Source organism: Trichosurus vulpecula, chromosome 2 (genome assembly GCF_011100635.1).
Source record: "Trichosurus vulpecula isolate mTriVul1 chromosome 2, mTriVul1.pri, whole genome shotgun sequence".
Classification (NCBI taxonomy): Eukaryota; Metazoa; Chordata; class Mammalia; order Diprotodontia; family Phalangeridae; genus Trichosurus; species Trichosurus vulpecula.
In genome coordinates, this window is record NC_050574.1 from 395,591,699 (window position 1) to 395,607,701 (window position 16,003).

General features: G+C 36.7%; 1 protein-coding gene across 5 annotated transcripts in view; it reads left to right on the forward strand.

Moving 5' to 3' along the window:
- The window catches only part of LOC118838197 (cohesin subunit SA-2-like), a 120,998-nt gene that overhangs the window by 27,672 nt on the left and 77,323 nt on the right, over positions 1-16,003 (forward strand). For all 5 annotated transcript variants that reach the window (XR_005009592.1, XM_036745423.1, XM_036745426.1 and 2 more), the window contains one exon: positions 4,119-4,198. Coding sequence is in view for 4 of the 5 variants with exons in the window: in XM_036745423.1 (XP_036601318.1) it covers positions 4,119-4,198 (80 nt within the window). In the remaining variant the exon portion in view is untranslated. The remainder of the gene's footprint in view (positions 1-4,118; positions 4,199-16,003) is intronic.

Here is a 16,003-nt window from a genome sequence, read left to right on the forward strand (position 1 = left end):
AATTTTTATACAAATGAAATAATATTTAAATAATTGGAGAAATAAAGGTAGGGCAGGGCCAATATAGCAAAAATGACAATTTTACCTAAGCTAATTATATTCAATGCCATTCCAATTAAATTACCAAAAACTTGTTTTACTGAATTAGAAAAAATAACAACAAAGTTCGTTTGGAAGAACGTAAAGTCAAGAACATCAAAGGAGGCAACAAAAAGATGTAAAGGAAGGAAGTTTAGCAGTACAGATCTTAAACTATATTATAAAGCAATAATTATCAAAACTATCTAGTACTAGCTAAGAAGTAGGCAGATTAGTGGAACAGAGTAGATGTACAATTTACAGCAGCGGACAAATCTAATAACCTTGTATTTGACAAGTGTAAAGACTTAAGATTTTGGGATTAAGAATACATAATTTGGTAAAAATTATTTGGAAAACAGGAAAAGAGTATTGTGGAAATTGGACATAGACCAATATCTTACACCCATATGACATAGATGTAAATAGAGGTATTCCAAGAAAATTTGAAGAACATGAAACATTACTTCTCAGACTTTTGGATAGATGAACAACTTATGAATAAACAAGAGAGAAGAGAGCAGAGTGGGGTGTAAAATGGATAATTTTGATTACATTAAAGGTTTTCACACAGATTAAGCAAATGTAGCCAAGATCAGAAGGAAATCAGGAAATTGGGGGGAAAAATTTATAGACAGTTTCTCAGATAAGTCTCATATCTCAAGTACAGAAAGAACATTGTCAAATTTATAAGAATACAAGTCATTCACCAATTGATAAATGGTCAAAGGATGTGAACAGGCAGTTTTCTGATAAATAAAAACAATTGTAGTCATGAAAAAATGTTCTAAATTATTATTGGTTAGAGAAATTCAAATTAAAACAACCTTGAGATAACATCTTACACCTACCAGATTGACTAAAATGATTGAAGGGGGAAAGTGACAAATTTTAGAGGAGAGGTGAAAAAATTGGGACACTAATTCATTGTTGGTAGAACTGTGAACTTTTGGAGAGCAATCTGGAATTATGCCCAAAGGGTTATTAAACTGCCTATACCCTTTGCCCCAGCAATACCACTGTTTCTGAAGATGATTAGGGACCTAAAAAGGAAAAGTGCCTGCATGTTCTAAAATGTTTATAGCAGCTCTCTTTGTGGTGGCAAACTGCAAAGAAATTGCAAAGATGCCCATCAAAAAGGCAGTGGCTGAAGAAGTTGTAGTATATGATTATGATGGAATACTACTTTAAGAAATGATGAACTCAGTGAGCTTAGAAAAACATGAATAGACTTAAACAAAATCAAGAAGAGTGAAATGAGCAGAACTAAGAGAACGTATATAGTAACAGCAAGTCATTTCGATTGTTATAAATAGCCAAATGAAATACAAAGGACATATGAAGGAAGACACTATCTGCATCCAGAGAAAAAACTGATAACTAGAAGTATGTATAGAATGATTTTACCTGTATATACGTTTGTGTCTAATGGTAACCATCTCAAAGGCAGTAGGGAACAGGAGGAGAGAAAAAAAGGAATTTTACATGATCACTTTATTATATATTGAATAGGAATAGCAAGTTGTACATAATAGACTTGTAGTTTTATGTGCAATCATCTTTTTTTTATTACACTATGTTATAGAAATGCTTGTTTTATTCTACAAATTAAAAGTAAAATAAAAATTGAAAAACCCCCAAAAGAAGTATTACCTTAGTTCCCAATAACCCTGTGATGTGCGCAGGGTCACAAAGTAAGTAAGTGTCTGAGATGAGATTTGAACTCGGGTCTTCCTGACTCCAGGCTCATTGCTGTATCTGATTAGCCACCAATTGCCTGTAATGCCTTATGGTATATTGCTACTGCAAAAATTGATGCTGTCAATACTTCTGGTATATATTAGACCTTTCTGTATTGACTTACTTGGTCTTCTTTGGGATGTTTGGGTCAAAGGGCAGTGTGAATGTCTTAGTCGCTTTCTTAGCATAATTCCAAATTGCTCTAAAATGTGTTATTTTTTAATTGAAATAGTTACTTCTGAACTTTTGTTTCTGATGCAAGGGAATGCTATGCTCTTGGAGGTTAATTCAGCAGTTCATTTCATTAGGTATTTATGGAGTACATACTGTGTGCCCATCACTGTGTATCTAATGAAAATACAATAAATATGTCATGTATTTCCTGGCCTCAAGAACTTTTCAATATTTCTGGGGAGATAAACAATATATGCATGAAACATGATAGTATGAGTTTATATATAACAGATAATTCAGTGCTGTGAACATTCTGGGCAATCAGAAAGGAGAGAGATGAAACTCAGCAGGAAAAGCTTCATGGAGTAGGTGGGACTAGAAGTACCTCCTGAAGGATTGAAGCCTTATGTCTAACTTGTGTTAGTGATCCTGTTATATATCTAATAAAACGAATGGAGTAGCCAGGAGGAGATGTTCTTTGACCTTATTTCTGTAGTTAGAATTTTGCTTTCTAAGTGACTTACGCAGTAAGTTGCAACTGACATGGTGGGCTTTGTCAATTTTAAGTTATTAGTTATGGATAGGTCACCTAGAATTGTACTTGTTAGGGGTGCAAAAAGAAATGTGACATGATTTCTGCCTTAAGAAGACAGAATCGACATACAATGAGCAGTTATGTCCCCTATACATGATATGGTTCTGATATGATTATGTAATTTAAATCAGAAGTACCTGATCTCTACACTCTAATCACTTACAATCTAACACTACAGTGAACAGTTAATTAAGAAACATTTATTAGGTACTTAATATGGCATCGTGCTATACATTACATATACAAAGACAAAAACTCAAACTATTGCTGCCCTCAGTGTGCTTATATTCTATTGGGGAAGACAACATATACCTATGCTATTATATGCAAAATAAATACAAGGTAATATTGGAGGGGAGGTGCTAGCAGTTGGGGGATATCAGGAAAGGTCTCATGTAGGAGGTGGCGGTGGTTTGATCTGGGGCAGGGACGGGGAACCTGCATCCTTGAGGCCACATGTAGCCTTCTGGGTCCTTGGGTGCAGTCTTTTGACTGAGTCCAAATTTTACAAAACAAATTCTTTTATTAAGGAGACTTGTTCTGTGAAGTTTGGATTCAGTCAAAGGGCCACACTTGAGAATCTAGAGGGCGACATGTGGCCTTAAAGCCACAGGTTCCCCACCCCTTATCTAGGGATTCCAAGAGGTAGTAGTGAAGAGGAAAGTATTTCACACATGGAGGACCACCTTTGCAAAGGTATGGAGGTGGAAGATAGTATCCTATATGAAGAAGAGTGAGACAGTCATTTTGATGGAATTTACAGTACATGAATGAAATAATATGTAAAAGTATGCCTGGAGAGGTAGGTTCGAGCCACGTGTTAGTTGACAAACAGGATTTTCTATTTGATCTTGTTTTCCCATGATCCCTCCTTTGAACTTTTTCACTTTGATGTTTTTTCTGGTTTAATGAGTGTGAAAATTGTATTAATCTGTATTTCTCTGATTATTGGTGGTTTTGAATCCATATTGTGCTGTATTCTCTGGCTACAGCAACTGAAATGGTTGCTGCCTTTTGGTGCTGTTATTTTCTTGGTTGTTAAAAGTTCATGTTTCTTCTTTTGAAAACTTCATAAACTTGTCTTAATTGCCTGTCAGAGAATGGCTCTTAATCTTATAGATTCATGTCACTTCTTCGTAGATTTTTGGATGACAGGCTTTTATCAGCTACATTTAATGCAGATATATAGTTCTCCTATCTATGTCTTCTAATTCTGGCTGCAGTGATTTTTTGTGTATATGTAAAAAAAACTTTTCAATTTTGTATTGAGATTTCTTGTGTCTTATAACTTGTTATCCTGTGTCTACTTGTGAATTGAATTATTGATTTCTGTGAAAAATTATAATACACTATTGTGCTTAAGAAATACATGGTAGTTATTTTGGAAGGTAATAAAAAATGCGTACAACTTTCATTTAGTAGTACATAATAATACATTTGTTATATAACAAATAGATATTATTTATTACTTGAGGAATATCTTGAACAAAATGTGTTACTTTTCCTTTTTTTGTCATTTTGCATCTAATAGAGTCGAATTGTTTCCATGACTACAGACAAGGAACCTGAAGTAGCTGTTGAAGCCATGAAACTTGTGATGCTGATGGTCCTGTAAATATCTTTTCAAAATATATCTGCATTATTGTTTGGATGGTAATAGGCTTAAATATAAAAGAATAGAGAATTTGACATATAGCATGCAGTAAGCTATGGGTAAAATTATTGATTCTTGTACATTCTGGGGGATATGGCAAAACCTTTGATGTAGGCAAACAGCTTATAGGTAAAGTTAATGGGTTATAACTTCCTTGTCACTGAGTTTTTAAGAAGTTTTCTTTGTTAAGTTCAGTAAAGTGATTTTAGATAAGATAATGAAGTTAACTTCATTCTACCTACAATATTCCAATTACATTTCTAGCTATTTTGTTGTGTTTAGTTTTTAAGAAGCTCTACCAGATTTAAGGATCTTTCAAAAAGCTTTCATTCTCAGGCCTCAAGGTGTGCATTTGTTGTCGTTGGCAGGATTCATGATGGAAAATAGCTAACATATGGCTGTCTGCATTGGGGAATATCTGTTATGTGTGTGGTTCCCTCTTTCTTTTACTAAGGTTTTGGGCCCATCTCTAAAGTTTGTAGCCTCGATAAACCTGTTGTCTGATGTATTGTTCAATAATTATGTATTTAGGGACCTACTATGGGCCTGGCACTGTGAGGATCCAAGGATATTAGTAAGTAAAAAAATTAGTTTCTACCTTTGAAGTACTTGAAGGCTTTATTGTGCAGAAGAGGGGTTAAACTTGCTGTCTTTGGCCCTACTGGTCAGAATTGGAGCAGCAAATGTGAGTTGCAGAAAGGTAGATTTTGGCCAGATATAAGAAGTAACCTAACAATTTGAGCTGTCCAAAGGTCTCTCAGTAGTAGGTCAGTTTCCTAACACTAGAGGTCTTCAAGTAGAGGTTTAATGACTTGTCAGAGATACTGTAGTGGGGATTTCTGTTCAGTTACTAAGTGAACACTGTGTCTGGAATCAGAGGACCCTAGGTTCAAGTCCTGCCTCTGATGCTTACTATTTCTGTGACCATTGGTAAATCACTTAAACCTTCCTGAGCCTCAGTTTCCTTGATTTTTAAAAAGGGAGTGTTAGAAGAGATGGCCTCTGAGCTCCTTCTAGCACTAGGTCTGTGATCTTCTGATCTCTGAGGTTCCTTTCAGCATTTAAGATTCTGTGATTTCGTTATGTGATTTAGCTGGGTAAATAAGAAAAAAAAAATAAACAACTAGAGGATAATTCCAAGCAGTATTTAATTAAATGCTTGTTAATTTGGTAGAGACTTCAAGTTTTTGGAGAAACCAGAATCAGGGAAAGATTTCAAAACAAAGAAGCATGGAATAATAGTGTAGTTTGTCATCTTGTAGGATAAAGTTTTTAAAAATTGTAATGTAAAATGCCAGGTGCCATGAAAGCTGAAGCTGAGAAAGTTAATTTTAGTAAAAAGTGTGGTTGAACTGTAGGGAAGTTTATTTCCTTGCATATCTAACCTGCACACAGTGTTAAGTTTTGGAAGTTTGCAGGTCCGTATCTAGACCGTATGACTTCATGAAGTTATAGGAAGCTAATTGGCTTTCATTCATGTGACTAAATCATTCTCTGCTTTTTCTTGGGCCCAAGTATCTAGAAAAATCATTTATTAACTCATAGTATTTAGAATTGGAAGAGATCTTAGATGTCATATAGTCTAACAATACTTCCCCCTCTTCCCATTTTCCAGATGAGGAAACTGAAATCTAGAGAGGTTAAATGTCTTGTAATGGTCACTTGGGTAGTAAAACTGGAAAATTTCCTATCTGCTAAGTTATTACTCTGGCTAGTTTCAGTTCGATTTCAGTGTTCAGGTGTGTCCTTCAAATAAATAGTATATAATAAGAATAAGAATGTGATAGTTTAATTTAAAAAACAAACCTTACCTTTAAAATAATTGGTGTAGAGGATGAGAGAAAACACCTTTATTCAAGTAGTTAAATAAGTTTTTATTAGAAGATTAATAATCCAATCTTTAAGAAACTTTTAAAAAAGGAATTTCTGAAATAGAAATATACAGGAGGAACAAAGAGATTATGGCTCTGCAAACCCAGAGGCTCTTCATTTGTTATGGCTAGAGTGGCCCTGAACCATCCTGAGTCTCAGTGAACAGACTGTGTGCCTTGCTGACTTATGCAGCTTTTGCTCAGTCAGCCTAGATTGACATGGAAAGAGAAGCTGCTAAAAAATTAACCCAATAAAAGACGAAGCGTTCCTGCCTTTTCAGCAACCGTTTTTCCTTCTGGTTCAATTGCCAGGTTGAGCAGAACAGTATGGACTCTTGTTAGGTGGAAGCATTAGCTTTGTTGGGGAAGAAAGGGAAAGAATGATGGGTAAAATATTCTGCTGTCAGTGTTTTAGCTTCCAGACCAGAGCTAATTTTATATTCTACATAGTTTTATACAAAAGAGGTTTTTCTTGGAAGAACAAAAAATAACAAATTAGATTTTATACTGAGTCATTAAGTGAATACAGGCCTGGACAACCCTTTCTAACCATTTGTGTTGCTTCCCTTTTTCCAGTTCACATTGAGGTCAACAGGGCTGCCACTTTGATGAAAAGCAAATGCTCAATATGCTGATTGTATCCTCTGAATTAGTGTGAATTAGTATTTTTTTTCCCACAACTGTATCACTTTTTTCATTGGACCAATGCAAATATATGAGGACAAAGTTTTAATTTGGATTAATGTTTTCCATATGCAAGGTATTCAAACTCTATGTCTTAGAATACTTTTAAGGGCAAGAGCAAACATTTTAGAAAAAGTACAATACAAATAGGTGGTCAATTCTACCCTCTAATGTATCAGAGGATGGAGCTATGATTTTGAAGATCTGTGCAATGATATCCAATCTGTAAATATCCTTTTTAATGGGGCACAAGGCTGAAAGTACAACAGCAAGAGATTTGAATTTCTCTAGCTAATCCACAGCTAGACAGAAACCAGGCAGATTCCTTCTTGACATCAGGAAAACCTGGGTTCTGCCTTAATATCATCTTGTTCAATGGCATGACATTATTTGTCCCACCAAACACTCAGTGATATACGTGGGTTAAGGGAGATTTGGTATTTGAGGGCTCCCTACATAACCTCAGGAGTAAGGATGAATGATTGCTGCTTAAAATTGGTGAAGATCTTGATGGTCAGATATGTTAATTTCTGGGGGGAATAGCACGAATTGAGCCTTTGCCCAAATGGTCGTCTTTGATTTCTTGATCTCATAACTCCTTTACCTGCTGAAGATTTAATTCCCATTCTAATAAATGGAAATATAAATCAACACTTGACTGATTATCACAGCTGTTTGAAACTCATATGTTAAATATAAACAAAAATGGAAAAAAAACCCCAAAGATCATCAAGTTTTGTGTTTTGTTTAAGATTTTAGTTTTAATTTTGAAGAAAGAGGTACATTTCCTTGTTTTTAGTTTTAGTCTCAGGTTATAATTATGTTTCCTTTTCAATACTGCACAAATGTCCAGAAACCGCAGGGTTAAGTAAAAGCTGCGAGCAGAGGAGGTCAAAGGTTTTGCTCCTAATGGTGGTCATATGGCTCCAATGTAGTGCTATCCCAGAGTGCCCTAGTCCGGTGAATTTAACTTTAAAAAAAAGGAAAAAGAGACTGATAGAGGAGACAGAAAGACTTAAAATCACATTTCAGCTGCTTATATGTTAAGTATTAAATCGAATACTTCAAAACCTTTTTTTTTTTTTACTTTGAATCTAAAGCCAAAATTGTTTAAATCTCATTTTCCCCTTCTTTATGAACTCTTGAGCAACAGGCCAGTTAAGATGCTGCCAGGAGGCAGTATGGCACAGTGAAAAGAGCACCATACCTGGAATCAGGAAAAGTGTCTAGGTCCTGGCAGCCCACCATTACTTAATGCCCAGTGACATAGCCATAGGTAATTCACTTCAATTTTGTGAACCTCAGTTTTCTCATCTATTGAATGAAAATAATATTTGAAGTATCTCTCAAGGTTATTGTGAAGAAAGCACCTGTTAAAACGTATGGAATGATTTGAATATGAACTCTTGTTTTTTACCAAGTAGATCATCTTGATTGAGTGGAGGTAGGGCAGGGTCCAGGGGGAGATGTTAGGGAGATGTACTTAAGAAGGTGAAATTGTTATCTCGTAGCAGTGAGGTATGATAGTATGATAGAAAACTCTTAGGTATAAACTTAAGGGTTGGAAGAATTTAATGTCAGGGGGAAAAATCCACAATTTGATTCTGGGATATAAATGATAGGTCTTGTATAGATTTCTAGTCGTGAGAGTTCTAGGTGAATTCAGCATCTCTCAGTGAAATTATCCTAATCATTATACTTGATACTGCTTTTAGTGTCTTAAGAATCATAGAATCTTAATGCCTCTTTTATTGATCAAGGAACTGAGCCCCAGAGATTCAATTAGAAATGTGTCGTTGGGTCACGTGGTGAATCAGTATCCAAGCCAGTATTCCACAGGTCCCCTGTTTGCCATTTGAGTACTTACTTGTCACATAGTATCACTCACCATGCCAAAAAAGCAAGGGTGTTCCCTGGATGTTGCTACTCTCTAAAAATGATTGGGTGTGTTGCATTTATAGCCACTGGGGGGTGCCTAGCTCCTTCCTAATACATCAGCCCTTGGAAAGTGTCAGATAGTAATCTCAGACCTCTACTGATGGAATAATTTTTAGGAAAGTCAGTGGGAGATAATGGATTTTTTTTTTTTACTCATTGCTCATAAAATTATTTCATTGATTGGTTAGTGGCAGTACAACTAAACTTAGCATACTCTTGTACTCTTTCTACTGACCTTTAAAAAATTGGCTTTTAGTAAACATAGAAGGCCAGATAATGAAAGTACAATGCAGCCTTTATGTTCTTATTTGTTCTTGTGCTAGAAGGAGTAGTGCCCTATTGTTAAATCCTAGTAATGTGCTCTTGTCAATCTCCTTCTTGTCCTACCCCAGAACCAACAAGCTTTGTGTTTACGTTGCAGCTGTTGAAAGTCTTACTGAAAATCTTGGTGAGCTTATTTCTTGGCTTGGATTGCTAGTAAAAACTTATATACAAAGTTCAATGATACTTTTTTTTGACATTAAGGAAGGCCAAATCAGTGGTTATCTAATTCAATATCCCTGATAACTAGTGGTCCAGCCCTTGCAGGAAGACTTAATCTGATAGTGAACTCATTATCTTCAGAGACAGCCCACTCCACTTCTAAATAGCTGTAATTGTTAGGAAATTTTTTCTGTATATCAATCAAAGATCTGGCTCTGCAGTTTTCAACAGTTGTTCCTAGCTCAGTTTGATTGAACACACATTTTAAAGTGCCTAACAATAATAGCACCTCCTATTTGTATGGTTCTTTAAAGTCTGCAAAGCTTTTCACAACCACCCTGTGATCCAAGTATTATTATGCCTCCATTTTACAGATGAGATAACTGAACGCAGAGGTAGAGCTCATCAGAGGTGAGACCTGACCTTCAGTCACTTCCCAATCCCAGTCCAGTGTGCGTTCCAATGTATCCTCCTGTTTGCGATGTGCAACACTCTGCTTAGTGCTATAGATACAAGGAAAAAGTGAATTTGAATCTGCCTCCCGGGAGCTTATACTTTACTAGTTCTGTAGTCTGAAGAGGAAGCCACACAAGTGTGATCCCGCTTTTCTGTGATATTCCTTAAAAGACATGAAGTCAGCTGCCGCGACCTCTTCAGCTGTTTCTGTAGGGCTTGCCTTTAATTCTCTTCATTCTTGTTGTCTTCATCTGCATGTCAGTCAGTGTCCTTCCTAAAAGGTGATGGCCAGAATATGATACAGTATTCCTGATGTGGACTGAACAGGGCTCAGAGAACAGTTGCACTGTTACCTCCTTCATTCCACAGACACTAGTTTTATCGATGCAGCTTAAAACTGCATTAGGATTTTTGACTGCCGCATCATTCTGTTGACATACATTGAGTTGGCAGTCTGTTAATAGCTCTAGTTCTTTTTTCATTTGAACAACAGTTTCATATGAATATCTAGCCATGTTTCTCCATGTTGTAGTTGCCCAGTTGGTATTTACTGTTCATGGAAAGGGTTTATACACGTCACTGTTGAAGTTCACCTTATTGGATTTGTCTCATCGTTCTAACCTACCAGGATGTCCTTTGGATCTTGTTTCTGTTAGTGTCAGTAACTCTCCCTCTCAGCTTTACGTGTCACCTGTAAGTTTGGCAAGCATGCTGTCTGCATTTTTATGCATGTAATTGATAAAATTATTGAACCTCCCAGGGCCAGTGACAAAGCCTCGTGGCACTCTTGTTAGCAAACTTAAATTACTATGACATCAGTGTATTAGTTACCACTTCTTGGGTCTAGTCATTCACCTGATTCTGAATAATCTAGTGCTGAATGCTTTATTGCTTCAAAAAGTTTGCAAGCTGCCATAAAACCTCTCTTTTCTTTGAGTATAAATTAGTTAACAAACATATTCCTGCTGGCTAATCCATGGCAGGGATTTAGTCACCGCATCTGTCATTTCTGTCTCATGCTATGAATGCAGCTGGAACAGAAGGCCCGCTTGTTTATTTAGATTATTAGAAAATGTACATGGGACTAGAATTAGAGATCCAGCTGAGAATTGGGTCTCATTGTGACCAGTCTCACTAGCAAAGCTAGTTTTGGCCACAAGTGCACGATAAGCACTTCATGGAAACTTGGATGAAATGCTTTTATTTGGTGCATAGTAACTTTCTAGTGTTGACTCAGCTGACTTTTGTGGCTAGAATATATTCTTTTAATTCTCTATTGAAATAGCTGTTCTAGCTAGATGGCAGTGGAGAATTGATTGATTTACGCATTCTTTTGTACATCTCTGAGCAGTTCAGAAATGGTTCATATGAAATGAGATTAAAAGGGACTCAAGATTAACTCTGTGTGTGTGTGTGTGTGTGTGTGTGTGTGTTTCTACCTCTCCCCACCTACCCATTGTCCTAAGAGGAAAATGTTAGAATTTACTCTAACCAGTATATTTTTAGGAGAAAAAAATCCCTGAGGAATTTCTCCTACACTTGAAATATAATATAAAGTTATCTCTCCACCTTTGTTCAGCCTACATGATGTCAGGAACTTTAAAAAACTTCTAAGACTTTTAAAAATTCAATTTCAGGCCTCATTTTTATTTTGTTTAAATTTACTGGGCTGTAATACTAAAGATAATAGATTAATTTATTAGAGCTTCCTCCTAGCACATACTAGAACTGTACTTGGTTACAGCATTTCTTGCTATTTCTAAAAAGCACAGGATGGGAACCTGACTGGGGTCTTTTAAATCCTTGGATGATAGAAGTCAAATGAGTCCAGTGTTTAAAATATGTAGTTTCTACCAAGAACTGTTCTCTAATAGCATGGGATTATTGCATGGGGAAAAATTTTATGCATGTGTTTAAAATGTTTGCTGTTTTGAATTTCAAAAATTTCATAAAAATATTTCCTAAAAGAATATGAGGAAGAAGCAGGAAATGTACATAACTTTTGTCATTTTAAATTTTCCCTTCTTTTTGTAGAGCTCACCATTTGTTTAATGGAAGTTATTTCTTTCTTGCCTAGTAGACACACAAGGTCCTGCTGAAAATAGCTGTAGCCTTTTACACTCTGATAAGGGAAAATATTCCCTTTAGCTCTGATGGGGTTGCTGTGATCCTAATTTTACATGCAGCATAACAAGCATGGAGAGAGCAGGCTGGTAATTTTCTACTGACAACTCCCATCTTCAGGACAGTGGCTGATTAAAGGAAGTAAAATTTGTGTCCACTGTAGTCTCTTCCTTGAATAGACTAGAATAAATGTGGTTATCTGAATCTAGGTTGGGTACTTGCTGTTGAGGTTTAGAAAATAGGGGCAATCCAGCTTCTGTTAGAATCAAGGGGGTGGAGGTAGTGTTGCCTGACCTTGGGTTAAGTTAGTTCAAATTGACTAGGATGTGGGGGTGGTTTGTTTGAGGATTTGTGGCTCACATTAAGTGGTATGAGTTACCCTGGTGATAAGGCAACAAGTGTTAAAAACTAAGCTGGCTTTAATTTAGCCTTGTGAATAATCTTTCGAAATCTGCCAGCCCACATATATTTTCACCAGTGTTGCATCTCCTGGCATTGAGTTTATATCCAGGGCACTACATTTAGGATGTGACGTCCTATCTTCTTGAATATAATTAGGGTGGTTATATTAATTATTTTCATATAAATAAAATATAAGTCAAATTTTTATAGGATGAATATAAATCCTGCAGATTAGTGTGGTGGTGTAAATTAATGTTAATATTTTTTACTGGCCTGCCATCCATTGACCAGATTTACCTTGCTTTCTCAGCATTAGGAATGGTGTGTTCCTGCTTTTGGGTCAGGTAATGTATGGTTTGTTTATTTTTTTAGGTACCAGCTGGGCAAGTGAAAACAATTATATGGGAAGCCATCTGTGTTTTTAGATTGCCAAATGCAGCTTAGCTGATGTATTTTTTTTTTTCAGTAGTAGTCTACCACCAAGTAAATTGTAAGAATAATAATTTTGGAAAGTATACAGGGTTTGATTTCTAATGCATATACCTCTGTCCAGAAGCTGATGGATGGCACAGGAAATAGGACCTATAGATTTGTGAACAAGCTTTATTTACAGTTATTGTAGAAAATCTTAAGGAAAAGGCATATTTTTGAATGAGGGAGGAAGGTGGCTTCATAGCATTCACTGGCATTTGTTTGTTGAAAGATTAAATGTGAGCAGAGGGTCACTATATCATTGGATGTGGTAGCTTCTTGGCATTTGTAAGAAGTGATTATTGGGGTGTGGGGATTATAGCCATTTCTCTTGGAATGTAAGAAGCCAAAGCTCTACAGACTGCAATGGGAGTGAGGGAAAGGGAGTCAACAAGACCAGAATTCGTGGCGTTCTCTCCCATCCCCCACCCCCTCCCTCCCGGGCCCCTATTGCTGTACCCCATGACATAGTTATACTGTGGAGGAAAGGATACACTTATTATATCATAGTGTTGGTATGCAGAAATGGTACTTATTTTTAGAAGCCTAAATCCTGGAGGCTTAACCTTTATTGGACACTTGGCACTCTGAATTCCTCAACTTTAAGACCCTGGTTATTACTCTGTATGAGGTTTTTGTTTTGTTTTTGTTTTTTGTTTCTGTTAGGGGGCCCAATTCTTTTGGTTTTGATGGGTGTGTATATCTTAAAGAAATAATGGTGCCACTATTAATTGGATCATAAGAAGGAACTCTGTATCTTTTTCTGTCCTTCAAAACCAAGAAAAATAATCTGCTTTTTCTTTTTCTTTGACCCTTCTCATTCTGTTCCCCTACCTTCTTCCCCTCTAAGAAATCATGGTTTCAAACAAGTAGCCGATGGCAACACTTCAAAGGTGAGAGAAAATAGACTTATGTATTTCTCTTTTTCTGGTTGGGCAGAGAGGAGGAGTGGAGACTAGGACCTTTTTTGGTAGTTGAGGGATTGTTTCATTTAATTTGAGGAATGTCTTAAGCAGCTGTAGAGCAGGACAAGTAGACTCTCTGCACATGGTTATGGTCAACAAGTGGCTTGGCTCATAGACTGCTGGATAGGAGAGGATTGTCATGCCTCTGTGACTTTCTTTCTGATTGGGCTGCCAAGAGAATTGAATTAGAGAGCAAAGATAGTTTTCATGCTTCAAGAGACAGACTGGCAGCATGCCTAGGTGCCATCTCTATCTTCCTTTGCTTCCAATAATAATGTGTAAACAAGAACATGCTGTTTGCAACAGTTGATGGATTCCTTTGCACTTCTATGTGGCTAAAGGATTTAGTAAATAAGGACTGTTTCATGGGACAAGAACTGCAAGTCTGTAACTGCCTTTGCTATATAGCAGGTCCTGGATTCTGTCAAACTGAAGGAAAAGTACAGGCAGTATTCACATCAGAAACTCAGCCTGTAAAATCGTAACTAGTCTTCCTTTGTAGTAGCTTCTTATTTAGACTATGCCTTTGATTTCTTACTTAGTTATTTTTTTAAATATAACAACTTTTGGTTTCTAAGATGGCTGATGGAATGTGTGAAATTGTACATGGACAATATCCTTTCTAAAAAATGTGTAGTGTTATTTGAAAAAACAATGGATTTAGAGTCAAGAATACTCCAGGTATGAATCTTGGTTCAGCTGCTTACTACCTACCTGTGTGACCTCAGCCAAGTTCCTTCACCTTCTCTAGCTTCCTTTTCCCTGTCTGTAAAACCACGGGGCTGAACTAGGTGATCTCTATGAGCTATACATCCTGTGGTTCCTTTTTTTTAAATTTATTTTTCATTTTTAGTTTACAACACTCAGTTCCACAAGTTTTTGAGTTCCAAATTTTCTCCTCCCCCTACCTTCCCAAGACAGCATGTAATCTGATATAGGTTCTACATATACCTTCACATTAAACTTATTTACACAGTAGTCAAGTTGTAAAGAAGAATTGTAATCAATGTAGTGAACCATGAGAAAGAAGAAACAAAACCTAAAAATAAGAAAAAAAGAATGCTGAACTTGGAATCAAAGTTCCTTTTGTTTTTAAAGAACATTCCCCTTCATGTCTCACAAAAGTGTTAGGATATAGTATAATAGGGCTTTGAAAAATATAATGTGCTGTATGAACTTGAGAAAGGAAGTGATTGATATGTCTTTTTCTTTTCCTTTTCTTGATGCATTCATCTTCAGTCTGTTTGTGTGAATTAAGACAAATCCTCAAGGAGAAAAATACTGGAATTTCTCAAGTTCACTCTGGTAGGCACTCTGCCTTTTCCATAGGCTTCTTCTAGCTATTCTCTTTGTCAGTGGATCAACAGCCATTTGTTAAGTGCCCACTATGTACCAGGTATTGGTTGGTGCTGGAGATACAAAGAACAAAGGGAAACAGTCCATGCCATCACAGAGTTTACATCATAACTAAAAAGACAGCATACATATCTATATACAAAATATCTGTATACATACAAAAGATGTAAAAGGTGACTTGGAGAGAAGGTGCTAGCACCTATGGGGGTGATAGGGATAGGCCTTATGGAAAAAGTGCTGAGCTGAGTCTTGAGGTGGAGGTGGGGAGGAAGGACATCTTAGGCATGAAGGAATAGTCAGTGCAAAAGTAAGGAGATGGGAAATGGACTGTTGTGTGAGCTTTGCCTGGAAGACCAATGTGACTAGAACGTAGAGTAAATGGAAAGGAATTGTGTGTGGTAAGGCTATATAAATAGGATGTAGCCAGCTGGTGAAGATCTTTCAGTACTAAACAGGAATTTAGATTTGATCTTAGAGATGATAGGAAGCTACTATATATTGAGTATGAAAGAAGGTGGGGAGGACTTGGTCATGGACATACTTGATCCTTAAGAGAACAGCTTTCATAGTTGTGGGGCGTGAGGCAGGGAGACCAGTAAGAAGTTGTTTGCAAAAGTCTAAGCAAGAAATGATCAGGGCCCAAGTTGTAGGGGTGGCTGTGTAAGTGGTGAGCTAGGAATGAATGCAAGAGATGTTGTGGCAGTAGAAGTGGCAAGATTCGGTAGCTGATCGACTGTGTGGAGTAAGGCAGAAAAGTCAAGAGTGATACCAGAGTTCTGAACCTGAGTGAACTATAGTTCTTGCTAGCTAGAGAGTACATGGCACTCAAGGCAAAACTATGTAAATCTTGATTATTTTGCAGATCCAAAATTGCAAGCATCTTTTACTCCTCCTTTTTCTTATTTCACTCACCTTGATTTGCCAACTCCTGAACCCATTTTTTCATTCCTATTACCGTTACACTAGTTTAGCCCATCATCATCTCTAGAGGCTCGTGCCTCTAATCTGTCTC